Genomic DNA, 25,378 nt, shown 5'->3' with positions numbered 1-25,378 from the left:
AACCAGGTAAAGGAGGTGTGCAGCCTGAGACTATAGAAGAGCCTGTTAGGCAACAGGGACAGGAAAAGGGGGAGAGAGGAAGAGAGAAAGGGAAGGAGAGCAGGGAAGGGCAAAGTAGAAAGAGGACCAGCAGGGAGGACGTTAGGCATTGAGCTTTGCGGCTGTAGCTGGGTCCCTTGGAGAGCCTTTGACACCAGTGAAAATTTTTTTGTGACATCTCAGGGACAGCTATATTGAATAAAGCAGATTGAGTCTAGTGTTCGTGTAAGTATGTTTAATACAGCTTTAACAACAAGGAAGATCTGTATATTCTTATTTACTGCTTGATAACGTTATGGTCTCTAAAGAAATTTTTAATATTTAGAAGAGTTCAATATATTTTGTCAGTCTGCATAATCTCCTGGGTTATGAACTAGTGCTGGGGCAAGGTACTCTTAAGATATTTTTTTTTTAAGTTTGTGTATTGCATGGCACCTCCAGCCATTGGAGAAATCCTGATTCCCAGCATGATCTCTATCTTAGATTTTTTTTTTCCCAATCTGGATGAACTTTGACATTTCAAACTTTCGGTATCTACCGATAATCTACCAACTGCTGGAGGATCTTCTCACTTAGAAGGGACTTCAAAGCTAAGCGTCTCCAGCTTTGAAAAACCAGTTTCAACTGTAGCTTCTTTCCTTCGCTAACCTGGTGTCACATCTGGGCATCCATTTACTAATCACAGTGAGACATTAGAGGTAGACTCAGGTCAGAGAGGACCAAAAACTCCTTTGTAGGGTCAACTGTTATTGTGTTTGCCCCAATAAAGGAGAGAACTTTCACTAGGTCCTTTTTATTACATTTGCTGTAAATAATGTTTTTTCTTGTGTTTCATATTCATTTTCTCTGATTTTTTTCTCTTTTTGGACCAGACTGGTAAGCCACGCATTCTCTCATCCTTGAGAGATTTGCGCATGGCTGGAGTGGGTCCCACTGGTCACACGGGCACTTTCCCAGGAATGTGTGGTGCAGATGGTGGGGAAAAGATGGCTGCAGAACATGTACCACCCAAACCTTATGCCATCAGCCAAATGAGTAGACACTTGGAATTGTGTTGGACTGACAGACTTGAAATCTAGAGATCCACTGGCCAGAAAGTTGATATCTATTCTATGTGTACCTGGAGCCTGGCTCAAGATACCCAAGTTGCAGGAGCCTTGGTAAACAGAACACAGTGGGTCAATCCGTAGCACTTGTGAGACTTTTAAACATGGGAACTAAGGAATTAGAATTAGAATAAGGGCTCCCAAATTTGCCCCTTGGAAATGCACATATTATTCTTTTACTAAAAATGGAAAGAGGGCTTTTTCTTCAATTCCCATGGGAAAATTATAGGTAATGAGGCTTATTTTTATTAATACTAAATTTCATGGCATTTTGCAACAAGTGCTGGCGACTCTGGATGAACAAGTTTGAGAACCAGTGATTCTGGAAAGGTCCATCGCTCCATTGCCCCAGAGTCTCACGGGAAAATAATTCTGAGGTCAGAGGAGCTAGGGATTTGAATGGCCCTTCCTGCTTCTTGTTTGGGCAGCTCAAAGCTGTCTACCTGTAAATAGGTTAAGTCTGTGTCCTCCTGCTGCAGCCAGGCCATGAACTCCATTTACATCTATTCAAAAACCTTGCTTAATTTTTCTTTCTCATGTTCTACTTTTCATAAGGACTATAAGCTATTTCAGAAGAGTCTTGGTAAGGCAGCTTATAGAAGTTGAAGGTTACTAAATGTCATTAATGCAGCTAGCCTGGTAATTATAGACTCTATGCAAAGTGCTTTAAACAAATTACCCCCAGCCTATACCTCCAGCCAGAAACAGCTCTGGGACACGGGAGGGGAGGGTGAGGCGATACTGGGTGGAAAACAGCCGCTGGGATTTTACTCTCCCAGCTCACAGGGTGGAAACAACCTTTGTAGTTATAACCAGACTCTTCTTCTACTACATATGGGAGGAGTAAAAGGAAGGAAGAAAGTCGGGAAGAAAGCTTCTTCCCTTGGCCTCCAAAGTTTTTCTCTAGTAGCTAAAGGAGGACAAGAAGTAAAAAGAAGCAAAAGCATCCTTGGGCCCATTGGTCTCAAAGTACCCCTGGCACCTGGGGACCCTGGAGCTGCCGACTGAACAAAGCAGGGGGGTGAGGTGGGGGAAACATCCTGGCAGAGTCAGAGGCTTGGTCGAGCTCAGCACCCAGCAGTCCTTCAGACCCTGTTAAACTTTAGATGTCAGCTCTTCATTGCTCTACATAAAGGCACTATTTTTGATGTTTTAGTTAAAATAGTGTAATAAGTTGGTACACTTAGGTATATTCACAGAGGTAGAGAAGCTTAGTTATACTGATCCCTATACACTCAGGCCACGTGAGCAAACTGCACGCCCTGCTCTCAGCTGTTCAAATTCACACGTCCCTTCTTTTCCTGCCATTACCCCAGAGACTCACAGGAAAATAATTCTCCCCTTCCTAGAAGCCACCTGTAGGAGTTTGTTAGGTCTGTCCTAACAGAGCAACACAGACAGCAGAAGTGTGTGGTCTCACGGTCTGGAGGCTGGAAGGTCGAGGTGGTGGCAGTGAGGTTGGTTCCATCTGAGGCCGTGATGGAGAGTCTGTCCCAGGCCCCTCTCCAGCTTCCAGTGGTTTGCAACGTGCGCTGTCCCTTGGCTTGTGGAAACATCTCCCCGATCTCTGCCTTCATGTTTTCATGGGCTTCTCCTTGTGCGTGTCTATCTCTGTGTCCAAATTCCCCCTTTTGAGAAGGACACCAAGAGCCCACTCTTCTCCAGCGTGACCCCATCTCAGCTAATTATACCTGCCATGACCTGGTTGTCAAATAAGATCACCTTCTGAGGTCCTGGGGACTAAGGACTCAGCAAATGAATTATGCAGGGACACAGGTCAACCCATATATTGCCCTCCGGATCTCAGCCTTTTCTAATCTCAAGGGCCCAGCTTTAGCCATCCAGTCCAGTCCAGTCACCTGGCGTTTGTTTTTGCGCTAACCTTTACCAGGGAATGTTAGTTCCTGAGCTCTTCAGAGCCAGCCCCAGGCTCGTGCACTTGGCATTGCTCTGCTCGCCCAGCGTGGCCGCCTTTACTATTGCCAGCGGTCTCTGCTGGGAGGGGCAGCGGGGTGGGGCGGGTCAGGACCATCTCTGCACAGGTCTCAGCGCAGTGAACTTGACTGAATGAAAAGGAGTGTACAAATCAACAGCAGCCACGATTTCCAAATCTCGGCACCCAAAGTAAGCTGTGTGTGTGATCCAGCAACATCTTTATCCCGGCTTTGTGTTTCACCAGCTAATCTCAGGTCTGAATGCACTTCTCACCTCGCTGCCAAGTCGGGCTGGAGGGCTTCCTCCTGCTTTCCAGGATCAGGTCACCCACGTGCCTTCTGATCCAAGCAGGACATCACAGCTGCCTTCCTTGTCCCTGGCCGTAACTAATCCCATTTCCCCAGTCTTTTCTCTTTCTGCCAAGTGCCACCCTCCCTCCTGGATTTCTCTTCTTGCTGCCTCAGTGGTTTTGCTGGTCCCGCCACGCTCCACACCTGCCACCTGGGCTCACCTGGCAGCTCGCCTCTTGGTTTCCACCTCTGCCCTTCCTGGGAGGACTGGGCCCTCCTCTCCTGCATTTGCCTGTCCCACCAGCATTGCATGCTGGATGTCTTAGCCATTCCAGCCCCCTACCCCTTGAAATCACTTACTTGTACCTCTACCCTCGCTGAGATTTCTATTTATAGACATTTAAACAACTTGGATATCATCCTGAAGAGCACACTTAATCCAACATCCCCATAATTCCAGACTAATCCCGACAGAGGATGGAGGATTATTTCTTTTTACCAGTTTATATGGTAATAAGTCGTCCCCCAAACTCTGAGATGGGAGAAGGGATTCTTATTATTTCACAAAGTGAGAGAGACACTAAATTTTATCTCCTTTCTGATTTCAAAGCATCTTCTGCAGTTGTCAAGTGCATGGATGTTCATATTCATAAAAGAATGAACACGGCGGGAGCACTACTATTAGAGCACTATGCAAACACAAAGACCATTGTTTTCCTATACAGTCTAAACATGGTATCAGTGAGGTAGCAAATAGCTGAATATTGTATTTAACTTTACTAACAGTGTCTGCCAGAACGCCTAGCAGACAGTAGGAGACCTTTCTCTTTCTTCCTTTCTCTCCCTTTGGCACCAACACATTCATTCAGCCTGCGTTGGTTAAGGCCCATTATGTTCCAGTCACGCACTGGCCACAGGTCCTCATGTTGGAGGGACTTGGAAAGCACAGAGATAGCATTTTTGCACTGGGGAGACTATACCCACAGTTACCACCCTCCTCCCAAAAAAGTGATACAAAAGGAATGACAAACAGTGAAAAGCTAGCTTTGACATTTTTATTGAAAGGAATGTTATCCCATTGTTATGTTAAAACACGCACACATAATCCACCACACACACCTGTAAAAGAGCTGGGCAATTAGAACCTAGAGTGTCAACTGTGACCCCTTCTGGGCAGAGGGATGAATGGGACTGTAGATGATTTTCTTCTTTTTGCTCATCTGAATTTTCTAATTTTTGTACCAAAACCCAAATATTATATTTAAAATTGTTTTTAAACTTTTGAGGGCTTCCCTGGTGGCACAGTGATTAAGAATCCGCCTGCCAATGCAGGGCACATGGGTCCGAGCCCTGGTCCAGGAAGATCCCGCATGCCGCAGAGCAACTAAGCCTGTGCGCTACAACTACTGAGCCCACGAGCCACAACTACTGAGCCCGCGTGCCACAACTACTGAAGCCTGCGCGCCTAGAGCCCGTGCTCCGCAGCAGGAGAAGCCACCGCAATGAGGGACCCGCGCACCGCAATGAAGAGTAGCCCCCACTCGCCGCAACTAGAGAAAAACCCGCGGGCAGCAACAAAGACCCAACGCAGCCCAAAATAAATAAAATAAGATAAATAAATTTATTTTAAAAAGAACTTTTGAGATAAAAAGCTTATGAGGATAATGTTTTCTAAATATCGCCGTGTTTTGTTTTGTTTTGTTTTACCTTCTGCAGCATATAGTGACTTAGGCTACTACATCATCAATAAGTTGCACCATGTGGATGAGTCAGTGGGGAACAAGACGAGAAGGGCCTTCCTGTATCTTGCTGCCTTCCCTTTTATGGATGCAATGGTGAGTAGAGAAGATCGTTGGCACTGTTTAAAAAACTTATGGTAAAAAATACATGACCTAAACTTCACCATTTTAACCATTTTTATGTGTACAGTTCAATGGCATGTAGTATATTCACATTGCTGTGACTCTTCAGAACTCTTTTCATCTTGGGATACTGACTCTATTCCCATTAAACACTGCCTCCCCACCCTCCCCTCCCCCAGCCCCCAGCAACCCAGAAATGGAAATGGCTCCACTTATTCCCCCCAGGAAATGACCAACGCATCTGAGGCTGTCTTCCCTGCCCACCACATTTTTTTTCCGATTGTGATAATATGCATATAACATAAAACTTCCCATCTTAACCATTTTTAAGCACCCACTTCAGTGGCATTAGGTGCATTCGCACCGTGGTGCTCCCATCACTGCCATCCACCCTCGGCCCCCTCCACCTTCCCAGCTGAGCCTCTTCCCCATTGAACACTAACTCCCAGCCCCTGGCTCCCACCGCTCTACTTCTGTCTCTATGGACTTGACTGTTCTCGGTACCCCGTGAGTGGAAGGAATCGTACAATATTTGTCTTTTTGTGACAGGCTTATTTCACTTAGCAAAATGCCTTCAAGGTTCATGCATGTTGTAGCATGTGTCAGAATGTCCCTCTTTTTAAGGCTGAATGGTATTCCTTGTATGTGTAAGCCACGTTTGGTTTACCCTTTCATCCATCAGTGGACACCGGGGTTACTGCCACCTTTTGGCTACTATGCATCATGCCGCTGTGAACATGAGTGTGCAAACATCCCTTTGAGTCCCTGCTTTAATTCTTTTGGGTGTACACCCAGAAGTGGAATTGCTGGGTCATATGGTAGTTCTGTTTTTAATTTTTTGAGGACCCGTCACACTGGTTTCACCAGCAGGTGCACCATTTTACACCCCGCCGGCAGTGCAGAAGGGCTCCAACTGCCCACTGACTTTTAACCAGCCCGTCTTTTCCGTTTATTTTACGAGAATTATCTATATTTGCCACGAGTTCTGGCAGTAGGCAAGAGAGCTTGTTTGAAAAATTGATTCAAATATAAATTCCTTTCTGATATATTCAGGATCAAGGGATCAGAATCGCTTTCAGATAAACTTACCACTTGTGTGGTATAAGCACCCAAAGCTTTTTAGAATAAGACTCGCTTGAATATACTGATAGGATTTTATTACTTTAATAGCCAGCTTTGCTAGATTAGCTGAGGGTGGCTGACTTCCATAGATTAAATTCTTTGTTCTGATACTGAAGAGTTCTCAGAGAATGCTTTTTTCCTCTTCATCTGTGTTATAGATATAAAAGAGACTTAGCCAAATATATATATATTTATATATTTCCAACAATGTCTAATGCTAGAAAATAAACCTTTTCTTTGGGCTCCCTTTTAAATTACCCTTGGAAGGAGACTTTAACATATGATAATCTATATAGGTTTTTCTACCACTCCTTACCTCCAGTTCTATATACATTAGACGTGTGAGATGAATGGAGGTATTGAGGTATGGCATTAGCCCCCAATCCTCAGAGGAATGATGCAATGTAAAAATGTATGTGGTCCATCCTCTCAAATGTCATCAGAAGTCTTAATGTGCCTGTAGCAGGGTTACAGGGGCGGCCTTCTTGAATCTGACAGCTTCCTACTGGTGGGCCAGGGAGCCTTAGATATTAAACCCTTAGTTTCCACCGGAGGTCCTGATTTTTAGTTGTTGTGACATCACTTTGGGTGGAGAATTTGGCCACTGGAACACTTGTACCTGGATTTTCTTTTCCTTGCTTATCACCAGGTGTGTTTACTCTGGTAGTTGATGCATACCCCCTGCTCCCATACCCCCTACCCCAAAAAGAAAACAGCCAAGGGTTTGGAGTATGTAGAACCAGAGTATGTAGAACCCACAGGGCCCAGGCTGGACTGAGGTAGTACCACAGTGCTTTCAAAGCAGTGAGAGAATTGAATGGAGTGACCTTTTTCACAACCTAAGAGAGTAAAAGCCCAGCTTCTTCAGCAGAGTCCATGATTCTGCTCTAATGCCTGCCCTCCTATCTGTACTGGGACTGTGTAAACACATAGAAGAATTACAATTATACAGTGAACTCAGGGAACTCAGGACTAAAAGTGACTCACAGACTCTTTAGTGCCCTGTGTTCCACTTCCCTTCTTTGTTTATTTGCCACGGAAGTTTCCAAAGCCCAGTCTAACACCAGAACATCTGTGATGGACACCCTTTTCTTCCATGTTTCATCTCTCAGCTCCCCCAAAAGGCCCAGTAGTAAGAGATTGCTAATAAAAACCAAACTAATACATATCATCACCCCAAACACACACACACACACACACACACACACACACACACACACACACACCTTGCAGCATGGCCCTGATGTATTTGTTGGAGAGATAATATTTGCAAATCACAAAGTTTATCGTCCAGACAGCTTTTGGTCAACAAAGGTAGCCTACAGGCGACAATTTGCAAATGTTATTTACACTTTGCATTTCTTTTCACATTTAGCACCTTTGGCCCTACAAGCTGAGGAGGAAGTAGATATAGCAGCAGCTATAAAGTCTTGACACAGACCTAGGAAATAAGTCATACTTGTCTGATTATGTTTAGCTCACGTGAAATGTTATTTCTTTGTCAGTTCAGGTCATCCTTTACTGGTTAGAAGGATGATGCTTAAGCGGATCCTACTTTGAACTTCAAACCTTCTCCAAACCTGCCATCCCCTGGAACTTTCATTGTCTGTAACCCTTGGAGGACCTTCCTCTTAATTTTCCTCAAAGGCACGAAGTGACAGATCAGATCCTGCCCAAACTTAAAGAGAAGGAAACAGTAGAACCCTGATCAGTCAGTGAGTGCCTGCAATGACGGTAGTAACTCGGATCCAGTTTAGAACCCTCATGCTTCACGGATGGAGAACGCTGTGCTTTGTGACTCCCACTGGTCCCCCATTCCTGGTATTCAGCCAGGTTTCCTGCCAAGCACACAAACCAGTACACGAGTCTGCATAGAACTGGTACCAAATAAACACTGTGCAGTCGTTGGTTCCACTTAAGTCTCATGTGGTCCTAGCCGCCAGGCTAAGTTACAGTCATTTTACCAATGAAAGATTTATGAAACCTGTGCTACTAAGGTTGGGGGGTGCATTTCTATTCTATTTCAGGAATGCCCAGGGACTCATAACGACCAGAAATAACCTAATCCCAAAGGTGTATCTCATACCCTATTCTCTCCTTCCTGGCAGGCATGGACCCATGCTGGCATTCTCTTAAAACACAAATACAGTTTCCTGGTCGGATGTGCCTCAATCTCAGACGTCATAGCTCAGGTAAATGTGGTTCGTGTGTCCATCAAAGCTGCTCAGAGCCCCTTTCAGGTGATGGACAGAACCGGCTGATGCCTCATTTACAACCATCCACTCCGTGAGCATCCCTGCATTACTCAAATCAAACGTGAACTTCCATAAATGCTTAAGTGAATGAGAAAATGGAAACCCCCCCCCCATGATACAAGCGTGTAAGATCTTGCAGGAATGGGTGTTTTAGGAATTTAAATTTACTATCAGAGGTTTTGCCCTTTATTGTTAAGGCACTTGCACGTGAAATGACTCTGAAGTCAAAGCTAGTGGGTGGTCACAGGGTCGCTGTGCACACGTGGACCTCTGTGTGGCCGAGTCACTAGGTGCTAGTTTCTAGAGAATGCTCCTAGGAATTATTCTTTATTTATTTTTTATTTATTTTATTTTTTGCCGTATGCGGGCCTCTCACTGTTGTGGCCTCTCCCGTTGCGGAGCACAGGCTCCGGACGCACAGGCTCAGCGGCCATGGCTCACGGGCCCAGCCGATCCGCGGCATGTGGGATCTTTCCGGACCGGGGCACGAACCCGTGTCCCCTGCATCGGCAGGCAGACTCTCAACCACTGCGCCACCAGGGAAGCCCTAGGAATTATTCTTAAATGTTGTTGTCACCTGGGGCTGCCACTCACGCATCATTCTCCCACATTTGGAAAGAATCAGGAAGTCGGCTTCGTCTGAGAACATTATACTCCTGTCCAGTTCCCTGAGGTCTGGCACCAGCCCTGGTTTCCATTCTCCTTCCTGTCTTCTTCCTCCAAAGATACCATGAAAAATTTTAGCAGCAAATTAGATTTAATTCCCATAGTCTGTAAGTTAGACTTAGTTCCTACACTCAGGGGTTTGGAGAAAGATTTCTTCATGGAGAAGGAGGTGGACTGATTTCTAAGCTCCCTTCCCAATTCTCAGTTCCATTCTATGAACATGTCCACACATTTCTTCCTGGTTTTTCCCTTTTGTACACGCTAGTCTTTCAGCCACCTTTTTGAAATAATCTACTGTTCAACTGTTAGTACCTCCCTAAAGACCAAGAATTAAATTTCCAAATTAATTGCATTTACTCCATGGATCACTATTAAAAGTAATTTAAATTACTTCCTGCTAACGTTATTTTGTGTGTGAGGAGTGTGTGTGAGCGTGTGCACACGCACATGCTTGAATACTAGCTAACGTCATTCTTTGATATATCTTTGTTAATTTTCTCAGTGAGTTATTAGAGATTTTTTGGCCTGGTCTCACTTTTACTTCATCCTCTGAGGGATGAACTAAACTGCCTTGTTCACTCTAATCACTTAATTTGAAATTAAGGAAACAGCTCTTATTTTTAGCATTAGCATCAGCAACTCAGTGAGCATTTGTAGATGTGTTATCTCAAAAGCAAAAAACAGAAACAAAAAAAACCCCGCCTATCTTCGCCTAAGGTAAATATAGCAGCATCCAAGGGTAGAGGAAAAAAATCACATCCCTGAAAAATTCTTTGCCAGTGCCCCCACAGCCATTTTCCTTCTTAATTTTAAACCTGGTCCTGTCCGCTGCCTGTTGGGAGGGCTCAAAATCTCGGAATAAACATAACTGGTTGGTAGGGGCGATGGAAGCTGGATTCAGGTGCCATCTGGCCTTGGGCTTTTCCTGGTGAAGTTTCTGTTTTAAACCTTATAGTTGGAGTTCCTGCCGCAATTTGGTTGGGGAAATAAATTCAATGTTTGTTCTTAAGTCTTCTGCTTCCCCTCCCACCCCCAGCTTCAGTCCTCTCATTACTTGAAAGCATTTGTTAATTACCAGACTTGGTAATGAATAAATAGATCCTAGGCAAAGTCCTTTGAAATGCCACCTCGGCATAGATAGATAGGGAGCAATAATCACCAATGATAAAATGAAAAGAGTTTATAATGCCTTGAATTTCAGTGGCAACTCCCAGTTTGAAAAACTTTTACTAAGCTAATTAATTTCCCATCATAATACAAAAAAAACCTCTTGCTTTGGTTCCAACATGCCATGCTTTTCTGTGTCACCATTATTGTAATAGTCATATGTTTTTGATTTATTCTGTGATCATCTAGACTTTCTTAGCTCGCTCAGTATCAAATGAGAATTCTCATGGGGTGTTGGGCCTCAGTGGGACCTCTAGTCCTTTCCCCTTTGTGCTGCCATCAGCCCTGGCCTTCTGAAGCCAGCTGAGATCCCAGGGATGGGATCCCAGGATCCCAGCTGAGCAATCTGGCTGCACTACCGTAGGTCCCTTTGTCTCCTGCCTTTCCATCTCAGCCTTCGGGCAAAATCCCCGACCTGAACCACCCAATGGTGTGCACCACCTGCACCCAGGTAGCAAGCACTCCAGCAAAAAGTTACACAGCGGGACAAACTGATCAAAGTATAGACTCATCCTCTCATCACTCACCTCGGCGGACTCTAGTAACCATGTCAGAGGGTCTCCACCCACTTCAGTCTCCCTGGCAGGTGACCTCATTGCCTACCCCACTGAGAAATTTAAACCCACATGCCTACTTTCAGATCCTTGCCTCATCTCCGTTCCCCCTCCCATTCCAGGAGAGGAGGTGTCCCTCCTCTGTCCAAGGCCACTTCTTCCTCCTGTGCGTACCTTGAAGCCTATCCTGTCCTGCTTTCTCAGGAACCTTATTTGATTGGTTATCAGTGACTCCTTCTCTCTCCCCTGGATCATTTCTCTTTGACATGGAAACATGCTCAGACATCTGCCATCTTAACACAACAACAACAGCAACAACAAGCTTTTTCTCAGGTACGTCTTTAGCTACAATTCTCTATTGCTTCCCAGCCACACCTTTTGGAAGGCCAGTTTCCTCTCCCTGTCTGCACTTTTTCACTTCTCTTTCTTCCTTTTACCTACCCCACGCTGACCTCCACTCCCATCGGTTCACCCACACTGTTCTAACTAGTGACCCTCTTGCCACTGAATCCAGCGGGCACTTTTTGTTGACTTAATGGGTGTCTCAGCAACTCTTCACTCTGTTGACTGCTCCTTCGTCCATGAAACATCCCTTCCCATTGGCTCTCACACCACCACGTCCTGGTTCTTCTCCTACTTCTGATGGCTGAGCTCATCTACTTATGTGTAAATGTTGAAGTTCCTCAGATCCATCTCTCTCCTTACTGCGTATTCTATTCATGAAGAATCCGCTGCATGCCCTACGCTTAAACCATCTGTAACATGATTGATGATCACCAGATAAATATCTGTGGCCAAGCCCTCTCCTCTGAGCTCTAGACAAGCCATCTAAGTATCTCTATGCTGTGTCCACTCACATCCTTCAGAGGCATCGTAAGCCTCAGTTCATACTCTTCATGATCTTGACGATTGTGGTTTTGAATGAATCTGTGCCCCTACCATCAGCTCAGAAACCTGGGAGCCACCCTAGGAGCGTCCCTCTTCAGGACCATCCGTCTAAAATTTTTAATCCTAGATGTATCTTTATCTGCCCTCTTCTCCCCATCTCGGCTGCCCTCGCCCTGGTCTGAGGGATCACCCCTCCCACCTGAACTCTCAGCGATGCCTCCTGACTCGGGCCTGCCCCTCTGCTCTGGCTCTCCTCCGTCCTTCCCCACTGCGGCCACAGGGATCTATTCTCAGTGAAATGCTGGCCGTCTCACCCCCTGCCTAGAACCTGCTTTAGAATCACCTCCTGGTGTCCTTGAGATAAAAAGCCAAAATCCTGATCATGGTCTACAGCGTGCTGAAACCCCACGGGCTCTGCTTCTTCCCCAGCCCCGTCACTTTCCTCTTGTCCCCTTGCTCTCTACCCTCCAGCCACTGGTCCTCCCTTGCGACCAATTCAATGTGGCCGAGCTGCCTCCCGCTGGGGGCTTTGCCTGGCTTCTGCCCAGAAGGAGATGCCCTGCCTCGGCTCCCACCTAACCCTGGCTCCTGTCGGCCCCTGCCGGCTCCTGCCAAGGCATTGGGTCTCGGCTCAGATGCACCCCACGTGGGGCGCCCTCCCTCACCCCACAGCCTGGCTCTCCCAGCACCACCGCCCTCTCTCCTTCACAGGCCTTTTCACAGGTTGATTACCATCTCTGCCTTCCCCACTAGGCTGTCAGCTCCAGGATAACAGAGCCTGGGACAATCTTATCTATCATTGAATCCCCAGCACCCAGGACGGGGCCAGCACGTAGCAGGCTTTCCCTGGGAAAATCCTCACCACCGAGGCAGTAGGTTACCCGCAGAAAATAGTCGGACAAAGTTTTGATGATGGTATCAGAATCAAAAATCTTAATTCTGGATTGAATTGCAAAAGGCCCAGGTGTTATTTTAAGTTGATAAATGATACAACCCACAGCGAAGGTGTAAGATGTATGGTATGTGTTGGACCACCTGGCATCAAGCTATTAACGACATGAGGGAGGCTGAGAAAATCTTCACTTCGGCCTTGATCGCTACCGGCCCAATGCCTCCTGCCCACCCTCTGCCACACTCCAGCCTGCTGTGCTCCTTGGGCCACTTTCCTGTCATCTCCACACCTCCCCCTCCCTTTTCCTTCACTTCCAGATCCCCTTCCTTGGTCTTACTCGTCTTGCATGGCCATCCTGATGGCGTCACCGGGAGCCTTTCTGGACTGGGCAGAGGAGGGGTTGGTCTTCACATATCCATTTTTCCTCCAGTGTGTTTTCAGTCTCTAAACATGACCATCTTCGTTTACACTGTAGGTCTGTGTATGTCGAATCTTAAGCTTGCGGCAGACAAGACTAGTCTGTTTGCATGTTAGGGCCCCTTAAGGCCTCTGATTAGTTAGAGAAATAAATGGGCATCTTGGCCACATTACAGAACGCAATCTTCTGTTCCAAACACAATGGATCCTTCACCAGGTTTCCCCCAGCTGGTCTTTGCATCCCGCAGTTAATACAGTACATTTGTTCCACTGGGAAGCAACAGGCATGGAGACAGTCACGGGCATCTTTATTTCCATCAATGGGCTCCACTGTGTCCTCGGTGAAAGTGAATGTGAGTGTGTGATCATGAGCCTGAGTGGACACTCACGCGCCCGTGCTCTGGGCAGCCTGGTCATGTCCACGCAGCCAAGTGGTAGCTCTGTCCCCTGCATCCCCCTAAGGGCCTCTCTGTCCCATTTACCGGTTTGAGAACAGCAACCCGGGCACAAGTGTCGGTTTGTGTTTTGTGCTACAAGCAAACCTCCTCTAACGTCTCATACTAGTATCTCGTTCAGAAGAGCTTCTCCGGATTACCCTGCTTTTCTCTGTCCTCCGTGGCAACTGAACGCACTCATTTGATGAACTGTGCTCGTTCTCCAGCTTCCTTTTTAACTTTCTGTCATCACTGATTTCTTGAGAATGCAGTGATCAGGGCACGCCTCCTTTGGTCAGGATCATTTAGTGGTGGCCTATCATTCCATGGATATTTGGCTATTAAGATTGATGTAGACCCCCCCCCAAATTTTAAAAATTTTAAAAATGAAAAATAAATAAATAACTAAAAGAAGGAGGGGAAAAATGGATACTACTTAACAAAAATCTCTAAGGACAAATACAAAACTATTGTAGGGCTGATATTCAGCTGGTTCTTACCATAACAGCCAGGCCCGTTGTCTGTTCTGTTCAGTTGTTCAGTCTGTTGGTAAATATTTAGAATATTATTCCTGAAAATAATCAAACAGATTCATTGCTGTAGTGGATAGAAAATGGATGGATGGGGTTCAAAGGTACTAGGTAGACTTTTTATAAATCTTGATATTTAATCACTGTGTTCCTCTTCAAAATAAATTAAATAATTTTTTTAAACAAACAACCAACAACAAAAAAATTGATGTAGCCCGGACAATCTCTCCCCTCCCCCATTACCCTATTTGTGCACTCAGTACGCCTCAGTTGTCTTCCAAACATGTGAATCCCAGGAAGGACTCTGGACAGAGGCGGGGCTGATTCTCTGATTTCTGCAGGATGGGAGGTTAAATACATTGATAAATTTGCTTTAGAGCCTGTACTGTTCAATAGAGATTGACACTTTACTATTATTTCAATCCCTCTTGACTTTGTATTTTTTGACTTATGCCACTTTTGTAAGTTAATATCTTAAATTTTAATTATCTTGTTTTATAATAATTAACATTGGTGCTTTTGCAACATTTTTAGTGGATTCCATGTTATAAATGTTAATGTCCATTTTTCTGTGTACCATCATTGGTCACTGTTCTATCCTAAGTGGAAGGTCACTTAGGTCCTCTGGTGTGGATTACATGTGTACATCGATAGGGCAAAGCTCTTCTGCATCCTTTGGGGTCTGGGAATCCAAAGTTTCTAGACTTTTTAAAATTGATAACCTTAACCGGATGTGCAGTTGCCTTAAAAGAATCTTAATGATGAATATAACAGAATGATCGTGTGCTCTTCCAGTGAATCCCAAATGCATGACCCTGAATTCTCTGAGAGCAGTATTGAGCTGTAGCCCAATACTGTTTCTGTTCTCCTTCTCATCAGTGTCAAGGTTTTCGCTCAGAGATACATCTCACCTGGGTGCAAGAGGTGGGGCCGCGCTTCCATTGATTGGTTCCGTCTTCTCCCTACTGACTTGTTCTTGTTTCCCCATCTCTCAGGTCGTTTTTGTCGCCATTTTGCTTCACAGTCATCTGGAATGCAGAGAGCCTCTACTCATCCCCATCCTATCCTTGTACATGGGTGCCCTTGTGCGCTGCACCACCCTGTGCCTGGGCTACTACAAGAATATCCACGACATCATCCCGGACAGGAGTGGACCAGAGCTGGGGGTAGGTCCTTAGACCTCGAGGACATGCTCTCTGTACATCCAAGTGGAATATAGTTTCACCCCATACGTGTGAAACGAGACATCAGTGTAACAACCACATGCTCTGGATGTTATATCTCAAGGCCAAGTGCTTCATAGTGTCCACAGGGAAAGACAGTTGGAGAACTGATGAACTCTGGAGATGAAAGAGTCCTTAGAGGTCACTCTCCAGCCTCCTTACCTCCATACGAGGAGACCAAGTCACAGTGAGTCATGTCAGGCCGAGGAGGAGACACAACACTGACGTCCTCCTTACTCTCTGTTGTCAAAAGGAAGTCATTCTGTTCTCGACAGAGATTTTAGGACCCCTGGTACCACTGAACTCACATTTGATTATTTTTAATTTCACACCAGGGATCCAGGCTGTGTTTGTACTTTCTGTACTGGCCAAACACAATCACTCATTCAGGTGCCTTCTATGGAGGGAGCAGAGTATTTAGGTACCACAGGGCAACACAGGAAGTTTTTAAATACGGTCTCTGGCCTCAAGCAGCTTTACGTCCCATTTGGCTTATCCAGCACAGAAGCAACATTCAGACATGAACCCAAGAAAGTACAGAGACTGCAATGGGAGTTCAAGAACTTCTCTCACTGAGGCTGAGAGAGGGTAGATAGGGATGAGGTCTAAAAAGCCCCCTTGATGGAGGCAGAGCTTGGCCTGTGCCTCGAAAGGTGAATATGGTACAAGCAAGATACAATGTTATACAAGTGACCAAAGCGTTCTTTTCATCATCATTATAAACAGTATCTGATTTATATGTTTGCTAATTTCTCTATCCTTAGGTATCATTTGGGTTGGTATCCATCTAGATATAAGGCAGATATGCATGATTATGTATATATATATTTTTATATATATATTTATATAAATATGGCCCTGAACAAATTACCACACTCCACCCCTTGATCCCACCTTTGACCACATGTTACTTTTGTCATGTCAAAACAGTAATTGCGGGACTTCCCTGGTGGTGCAGTGGTTAAGAATCCACCTGCCAATGCAGGTGACACGGGTTCGAACCCTGGTCCGGGAAGATCCCACATGCCGCGGAGCAACTAAGCCCATGTGCCACAACTACTGAGCCTACACTCTAGAGCCCACGAGCCACAACTACTGAGCCCGTGTGCCACAGCTACTGAAGCCCACGTGCCTAGAGCCCGTGCTTCACAACAAAGAGAAGCCACCGCAATGAGAAGCCCGTGCACCGCAACGAAGAGTAGCCCCTGCTCACCACAACTAGAGAAAGCCCGTGCGCAGCAACAAATACCCAACGCAGCCAGAAATAACCAAAAAACCAGTAATTGTATTGACCACCCACCTTGATCTGAGGTCAGGCCATCAATAATATCAGATCTAGGGCTTCCCTGGTGGCGCAGTGGTTGAGAGTCCGCCTGCCGATGCAGGGGACACAGGTTCGTGCCCCGGTCCGGGAAGATCCCACATGCCGCGGAGCGGCTGGGCCCGTGAGCCATGGCCGCTGAGCCTGCACGTCCGGAGCCTGTGCTCCGCAACGGGAGAGGCCACAACAGTGAGAGGCCCGCGTACCGCAAAAAAAAAAAAAAAAAAAAAAAGGGGGCGCACATCTTTGCTGTAGGATTCTTAATAAGTCGCCTTCTCATTACCATGCTTTTGTTTTGCTTGTGCTTCTGAACATTTACATGACTTCTGTCAGAGCTTTGAAAATAGGAACCTCTGAGTAGATTTATATAGTGCCCAAATAATTAGGCACATTTGTGAGCAGACTGATTCCAAAATAAAGTATAACAATGTTTTACTTCTAAGACTTACGTCTTACTGACATGGCTTCTAGCCAGTCAGTTTGGTAATTTAAACAGAAAGTAATTTCCAGCCTGTTTCTTGGGCTATGAAGTTGGGTTCTGCTTGGGTTAAAGTTGCCCTGTTTGGAAAATAGGCATTTGGATCCATCAAGCTTAAATGTGTGTTTTGATTTCACAGTAGCCTGCCAGCTGTCTGAGTTCATTTCTATTAAGACTGTACATTTTACTTTAATTCAACTTGGCTTGTCTACAGAGGCTTTTTCTATATTATTTTTAAGTATAGTGAATTGACTCATGATTGATATCGAAAGAAAAGGCTTTGACTCTGAATTGTTTTTTTCTATTCTGCTTCCAGAGTTCAGTGAACTTTTATCCCCTTTTCTTGATGCAGGGAGATGCAACAATAAGAAAGATGCTGAGCTTCTGGTGGCCTTTGGCTCTCATCTTGGCTACACAGAGAATCAGTAGGCCAATCGTCAACCTCTTTGTTTCCCGGGACCTTGGTGGCAGTTCTGCAGCTACGGAGGTAGGGCACCTTCTGGGGATGTGGGTACCCACTGTCACCATGTAAAAACTGGGTGCGGGGGAGGTGGATTACAAATTTGTTTCCAATTCCTCTTGAGAGCTCAAGAAATTCTGTGATATTAAATTATGTGACACCTTCACACAAGGAACCCATAAGGATCTCCATCAGTGACTTAGAATCATGTGATTTTATATTTATATGAGTATGGGAGAAAATATCTCCTTCATCCTTCTCTTTTACCATATGAGAAAACCGAGATTAAGGACACACAACTAGCAAGAAGCTGGGCTAGTGTTAGAGTCCAGATTTTCTCTCTCCACTCAACGGCCTCTCCACTTTCCCATGGAGCCAGCATGGTGCCTCTTCACTGTAGTTGCAGAGGACAGCGGAAGATGCCATGCACAGCAGCAGAAGTGAAAGTACCAGGGGGTGAAGGGCTGCTGCCTCCGTTTTGACCCACCTAGTCTCACCTGTCCTTTCTCCACCTCCTGTACCGAGCCTACCGTGGCTTTATGTACTCTGGCAATCTGCCCTCCTCCAAAGGAGGGTCTCCATTATTTACTCAACTCAAGAAACTGATCTGGAAACCGGCAGCTCCTCCAAAGACAGAGTTGAAGCACTTTTTTCCATCTTTCAAGTATGGTATGAACAAGTAGAATGACTTCATTTGTTTCCTCCTCCGCTGCCCTCTGGAGAATTAATTGTCTCAAGAACTGCTGATCCTTCAGGAAGGCTGGTGGCTACTCATGAGAGCCTCCTGTTTACATATTGCCCTTGAATGCGCTGTCAGCATGTTTCCAGGCTGAGGTCTGCTGCCAGTTTCCATGTCCTGGGAAGCAACTCATGTTGGCTTGGAACAAGCAGCCCATAAATCACAAGCAGAAGGCTTTCCCTTGTCTCCATTGGTTCCTGGATTTTGTTTGTTGAATCATGAATGCCATCTGGGCTGGCTTCTGTAACACAGCAGCTTTTTTACTTCAATACTTCAGTTTCAGCTGCCCAGTAAAAAGTGTGGGACCCCCATCACCTGTGTGCTAGAATTCCATCTTCCCCTAAGAAAAACAAGACATTATACATTTGAGCCATTTCTAAATGACCTCAGTGCACAGAGACAGACCTTAGCATTAGGGTGACAGAACTGACATAAATTGATCGTCTGCTTCTGATAATGTCGGCACTTACGGACGTTTCGTTGACTCCCGACACCCCAGCACGATAGGTGTCGTTATTCTCATGGTTCTGCCGGAGGAACAGAAACGGGGCCTGAGAGCGTTCATGCTTCACGCAGCTGGGAAGAGATGAAGTGAGGTTTGAATCCAGGGCTGCCTGATGCCACCACCCACTCCTCACAGCAGTGTCTTCAGCAGCTGGGGACCCACCTCGCTCACGGTCCTGGCATCGCTGTTATGGTCATTAGAACAGACGAAGCCTGATTCCTCCTGTCCTAGCTAGTTAGGGAGTTGAACTTTGCCAAAAATGTAGGGTTAGGTGCTCTGTTTTAAATTTTCTTCCTCTTCATTCACCTAAGAAATGAAACTCTCATTTTCATGGAAGAACCTGTGAGCCTTCCTATGAGAAGTATTAATTTAGTTTTCTTAAGTTAAACATCAAAATTGGGCTCTCCTGGCTGAACAGATTGAAAGTGAGTTGAGTTGGATGGAGGATACCATAAAGCCATCGGCCAGCGCACACCGTCAGCTTCCCTGGGGGATGGCGTGGAGGCAGAGCGGTGGACGCTGAGTGCAGAGTCTCCAGAGAGCATGGGTGGGGCTCAGAATCGCATTTTGAGACTCAAGAATTGGGCTAGACTAGAAGGTTCGGTTTAGCTCAGTGAGAATTTGGTGGACCTGGGTTGAAATCTTGGCTTCTCAGGCAGTGATCTGGACCCCTTCCTCACTGGATTCATGTAAAACAAGACTCATCCCCTTGGTCTCAGGTGCACACCCTGGGTCCACTCAGCCCACTCCCGGGATGCAGGGGAGCACCTGCCCCTTCCTCCTGCTGTCACCCAGGGTGGAGTGACCTGTCAGTGGGGACCACACCCGAGATGGCTTGCTCTGCCACGTGGCAGACGGCAGGCAGGCAGTGGCTGGACACAGGCTCTGCGGATGCCCTGCTAACTGCCGGCTCTTCCTCTTGCAGGCCGTGGCAATTTTGACAGCCACATACCCCGTGGGTCACATGCCATATGGCTGGTTGACGGAAATCCGTGCTGTCTACCCTGCTTTTGACAAGGTGAGAACCCCGTGCGCCGTGGTTTCTGAAACACACTCTTTAAAATTAGCGTTTGATAGACAGGGATCGCCGTTGACGGACGCAGTGATGTTTCTAATCTCACCTCGCTCTGCAAGATTAATGAGGCTTTGGGGCTGGCGGAGGAAACTCAGAAAATAACAGAGGCGAATTTACACTTGCCTTGATGCCGCTCCCATGATGCCTCTGCAAACCGATACTCACTTCAAGGTTATTCCTGTCAAGAAATTATTTGCAAAAGGGAAATTATACTCTCAAAAAATTTTAGTATATTGGATTTCATTTCTCTTTTGTTGTTTTTTAGTTAAACTGATACTTTATAGCAGATGTGAAGGTACAGGAAGTTGTGTGCTTAAGTTCATAAGCTTAGGGCTCTCTTGCGGGGTGCTGGGTTACCTGCATGCCGAAGTTGTCCACGCAGCAGCCATGGGTCCAGGTTGGTTGGGATGCAGCGCAGTTATTCCAGCTGGAAGCTTCTGGTGACGGCCACTGTGTCCTTCCACAGCTGCTGACACAGCCCAGGAAGGCGCATAAGCCTTCAGACCTGTAACCTGAGGCCAGGTCAGGACTGACCTGCGTGCAGATCATTTGAGAAATGCCTATTTCATTAAAGCTTAATTATTTGAACCTGTAGACTTGTATCCTGAAACAAAGAAGTAGAAAAACAGACCCCCAGCAAGATAGTGTACAATGTTTTAAAATAAAAAATAGGAAAGAAGCACAGAACCTGCCACTGGTACTCTTAATAGCAACTGTTTGGCCTTGAATTTCTATAGAACTAGGTCAGAGCCATTGCTGATATCATTTCATGTGATCCCATAAAGAGCCCTAGGAGGTGAGGAGAGGAAGCCTCTTCACCAGGGTCCCCAGCTGATTACCTGCCTCTATTCCCACACCTATAGTCAATCACCCACAAATAGCAACTCACCTCCAAGTGCTTCAGGGATGGCCCCCACGCAGCTTAACGTGAGAGAGGGTAGGCTATTGCCCAGAACTCTTTACTGGGTGTGGAACTTCCCCAGTAAACTATAAGCTGGACCCTCCACTGATTGCCAACATTCATTCACAACGTTAGGATGCAGAGCCTTTCCGAAAAAATTCTTTTGATTCCTGCTTCCTAGGCCTTTGAGAGTGGACTTCCGAAGGCCTGAGTCATTTGCAGGAGAGAGCTGTGTTTGAGTGGGTTTAATCCACTCCATTGATAGAAATCAGTGTTTTCATGTCAAGGAACATGTGTATAGAAGTAACTCCTCAGAAACCAAAATGGATATAAGTCATCTTGCTAAATGTCTAGCTCTTGGAATATAAGATTATATAATAAAACTCAGTAGCAGGTTCTAAAGTGTTAGAACCTCGTGGCTGTGAGCGTCTCATCTGAAATTGTTTTTGGCTACCTTGAAATAGTAAAACTTAACAATGCAGCGCTGTACAGTTTCACTAAGAGTGTCCAAGATAAGCATTGTTTTATTCACCATCACAGAGGTAGGCATTACAAAAAAATTCTTTTTTTTTTTTTTTTTACATCTTTATTGGAGTAGAATTGCTTTACAATGGTATGTTAGTTTCTGCTTTAAAACAAGGTGAATCAGCTATACACATACATATATCCCCATATCTCCTCCCTTTTGCATTTCCCTCCCACCCTCTCTATCCCACCCCTCTAGGTGGTCACAAAGCACTGAGCTGATCTCCCTGTGCAATGAGGCTGCTTCCCACTAGCTATCTATTTTACATTTGGTAGTGTATATATGTCCATGCCACTCTCTCGCTTTGTCACAGCTTACCCTTCCCCCTCCCCATATCTTCAAGTACATTCTCTAGTAGGTCTGTCTTTATTCCTAAAAACCAAAAAATTCTTTTGAGGAGCGTACCTCTAGCCAGATGCTGGAGTTACTCAGAACCCTTTTGAAACCTCCCCCATTGTTGCCATGCATTCCACTGCGCTACTCCAAGCCATTCCCATGAATGCCGTCTATTCACCCGAATCTTAAGACACCTCTGTGTGGACTTCCAGAATCTGCTGCACTGACAGTTGAAATCCTTAGCCCCCTTGTGCGTTCCAGAATAAGAGATTTAAAATTTCTCGCATAACTCCTGCTGTGTCTAGCTAAACAGTGAGCTGGGAGAGTTTTCCACTCATCCAAATTCTCTCTAATGTTCAGTTATTATATGCAAAAGACTATGTTTCTGCAAAAGAGCAGATGGGGCAAACAAGGTGAGACACAGATGCTAATCTAATGATATGTGCTAGTTCATTCCAACTGTACTTGCAGAAATATTTTCTATTTTAAAAATAAAAGCACACCTGAAGGAGCTGGGGCCCGTGGCTGCCACCAAGGGTGGCATGTGCATTTGGAGGTTCCTAATTCTTCCCGGCCTGGCCTCCTTCTCGCCCAGGCCACCGGGGCACCACCCTCGCAGATCCTTGGGGGAGAGGAGATGGAGAGATATCCTACCTGCTGTGATTTGCACTGTGCACAGTCTGTTTTTCAGAAAAGCAGATGTGCTTTAGAGACCGGAGGTAAGAAAATGTCAACCCCTCCAGAGGTGGCATAAAGGGGAAGGGATTCGAGAGATTGCCTCAGCCTCTGAAGGGAAGCAAACATCAAAAGCTCCTTTGCAAGTGGGACCTGTAACACCTCTGCTTGTGTGTCTCTCATTGGGCTGGATATGGGAGCCAGGGGCTCGCCGTTTGTTCTTTTCTTTTTTTGAATTTTATTTTATTTATTTTTTTATACAGGAGGTTCTTATTAGTTCTTGTGAGTCGGCTCTGGGACTAATGGGATCCGTAAGGAGGCTGGCGTTGTTTTTCCTCTGCTGCCTTTCAAGGCTGAGGGCCGGACGCTCGTTTAGATTGGGTGACGGGCACGCCTAGCAGTGACCCTGGAATGGCCCCAGCAATCCCTCGGGCACGTGTCAGAGGACCTCTGGGCCGTCTGCATCATTTGCTTACATTTCAATCTAATAAAGCCTGTTTGAACATCTTCTCTACTCAAGAAAGATGGTGCTAAGTTGCAGGAGCTGAAGAGATGGGTGAGGGACTTCCCTGGTGGTCCAGTGGTTAAGACTTCACCTTCCAGTGCAGGGGGTACGGGTTCAATCCCTGGTCGGGGAGCTAAGATCCCACATGCCTCGCCGCCAAAAAACCAAAACATAAAAAAAAGAAGCAATATTGTAACCGATTCAATAACGACTTTAAAAAAATGGTCCACATCAAAAAAAAGGTCTTTAAAAAATAAAATAAAATAAACAGATGGGTGAGACACACAGTCCTTTATCTCGGAGAGCCAACGCACACCTCACAGGGCCTTGACATGTGCCCTCAAATACGGGCCCAGATGCCACGCCTGCCTGCAGAGCTCCAGGGCAGTCGGGAACTGCAGGATGGGCTGGGGCCCTGGACTAGCTGGGTGGGCACCCAGCGCCCAGGAGAGGGGACTCATTCAGGAGACACTGCCAGGCGTTCAGTCCAGAACCCCCTCTGGTTAGCATTCATGTCCAGAAACATGACAGCTGTCTGAGAGAGACTCAGAGTGACAGCTGTCTGCCAAGCTGTCACTTGACATCTACACTTTAGACGCATCAAATACAACAGAAATGAGATGCTCTGTAAGATGCACGTGTGGTCAGCCAAGGATAACCTGGAGCCTTTTCTTGCCCCCCTAGAATAACCCCAGCAATAAGCTGGTGAGCACAAGCAACGCAGTCACTGCAGCACACATCAAGAAGTTCACGTTCGTCTGCATGGCCTTGTCGCTGACGGTAAGGAGAGACCCATCCCCGCCCCCACCTGTGTTTGTTTTTGGAAATGGGGGTAATCGCCATTTTCAAGGGAGAGTTCCAGTAGTCCATAATACGATGTTGTGCTAGATTAGATAACAATCTCTTCGAGACATTTTCATCTCAAAATATGAGCGATCGTCGTTCAAGGAGGCCGTTGAGTCTAAGAATAGAGGGTCAACTTCTGGCGTTTCTAAGGGCTTCTTACGTGCTGACGAGAGGCAGGCTTTGCCTTTCATTTTTAATACTCTTACTAATAATTTCCAGCCCATTTTTAAATACCCAGAGTCAACTCTATAACCATCTCTGTCCCTTTTCCAAATTTAATTGGTGGTGTTTGTTTCGCTGGTAAAAGTGCCTTTCCTCATACGTTTACGCTGATATATCCTCCCCATTTATTTATCATTCAACACTTGCTTGTCAAGCACCTACTGGATCCCAAGCCCTGTGCCATCTTCAGGGATACGGGTGTGAACAAGTGTGGATAACACCTCACTGTTGGCAGGGCCTGTCAGTGACTCTGCGCAGCCTTAAATAAACAGCACACATCCTTCCTTTATCAACTCCCCTGGGTAATTCAAATGTAAGAGACATAACGTTCAAAAAAACATGGAAAAGGTTCCTACATGCTCTATAATCCAAAGCACATGGTGTATAATTTAAGGTTGTTTATGACATTTATCAACAGTCGTAAGAAAATAACATTTATAATCAACTTCACATCGTAGACTGTGCCTTTTGGGTTCTAAAGATGGAGATGAGAAGAGGATAAAAAGAAATAGGGGTCTTTTGAACTCAGTTCCTTGTTTGTTGTTGTGACTACATGTGTCCTATTAAGTCCTGTAGCGGTTCTCCGTTTTTATAGTACAACGTAAGAATGTAGCAGAAATGCCTGGGTGTGTGCAGTTCCATCATAAATGACTGATAAGGAGGACGTACGGCAATAAGAGGTTTGGGGACATGGTGATGACAGGAACACACTGACCGTGGTCCCTCTGGCCATTATCACAAGAACCACTTAGCTAGATAAGCCCTCATAGTGGTCCTTTGAAATCAAGCCCGACACACATTTTAAGCCTTTCATGGATTTTTTTTTTCAAAACCCACAGCTTAATATTTGATCCATTGATCCAACACCTGAATAGATTGTACCAAGGGCAACACAAGATATATAGCCCATCACCTAACACCTCTGACACTGAGTCATGACCTTGCATTCTCAGCTGTCCCGTCACTCCAGCCCAGCCCTTCCCTCCAGTCCTTCCCTCCTGAAACTGGGAAACTGCAAGGGGGGTGTCAGAAGCCTATTCCAGGCCACGTCCCCGGGGTGGGGGGGATCTCTGGTAGCATGCCTGCCTGAGTCAGGACAGGTTGCCCCCGGCAACCCTGCTCTCCTGGCTGCATTATTTCTCCCTGTGGTGGGCAAGTTTTTCCATAGTTCCCTAAAATATTAGCGAAACACTGCACAACCTTGAAACCGTTCAAAAGAGTATTTGGGGAAAAAACAGAGAAGATTTGTGTCCCAGGAACAGACCTCAGCTTTTGGAGACCGTGTTAAGTGACCGGGAGTTGAGAGCTCAGCTGGTTTCGGGTGCCAGGCTCTGCGACTGCGACCTCGTCCGACGCCGGGAGTTGGGAGCTTTCGGTCGTTGCTCGCTCTGCTATCCAGAGTCCGGCCG

The 25,378-nt window shown here is 46.0% G+C and overlaps 1 protein-coding gene across 2 annotated transcripts in view; it reads left to right on the top strand.

Annotated features, from left to right (window-relative positions):
- ANKH (ANKH inorganic pyrophosphate transport regulator) overlaps positions 1–25,378 on the top strand; it is a 141,909-nt gene that overhangs the window by 81,928 nt on the left and 34,603 nt on the right. The window contains exons 3-8 of one of the 2 annotated variants that reach the window (XM_022581408.3): positions 5,087–5,205; positions 8,463–8,546; positions 15,153–15,323; positions 17,532–17,666; positions 19,809–19,901; positions 23,586–23,681. In XM_022581408.3, the coding sequence (XP_022437116.1) occupies positions 5,087–5,205; positions 8,463–8,546; positions 15,153–15,323; positions 17,532–17,666; positions 19,809–19,901; positions 23,586–23,681 (698 nt within the window). The remainder of the gene's footprint in view (positions 1–5,086; positions 5,206–8,462; positions 8,547–15,152; positions 15,324–17,531; positions 17,667–19,808; positions 19,902–23,585; positions 23,682–25,378) is intronic. The other variant, XM_089908688.1, reaches the window with a different exon arrangement.

Source organism: Delphinapterus leucas, chromosome 3 (genome assembly GCF_059928025.1).
Source record: "Delphinapterus leucas isolate spDelLeu-1000000601 "Yukka" chromosome 3, BTC_Dleu_Yukka2, whole genome shotgun sequence".
NCBI lineage: Eukaryota > Metazoa > Chordata > Mammalia > Artiodactyla > Monodontidae > Delphinapterus > Delphinapterus leucas.
The sequence above is the reverse complement of the archived record's forward strand: the minus strand, read 5'-3'. Positions and strand labels throughout refer to the sequence as shown.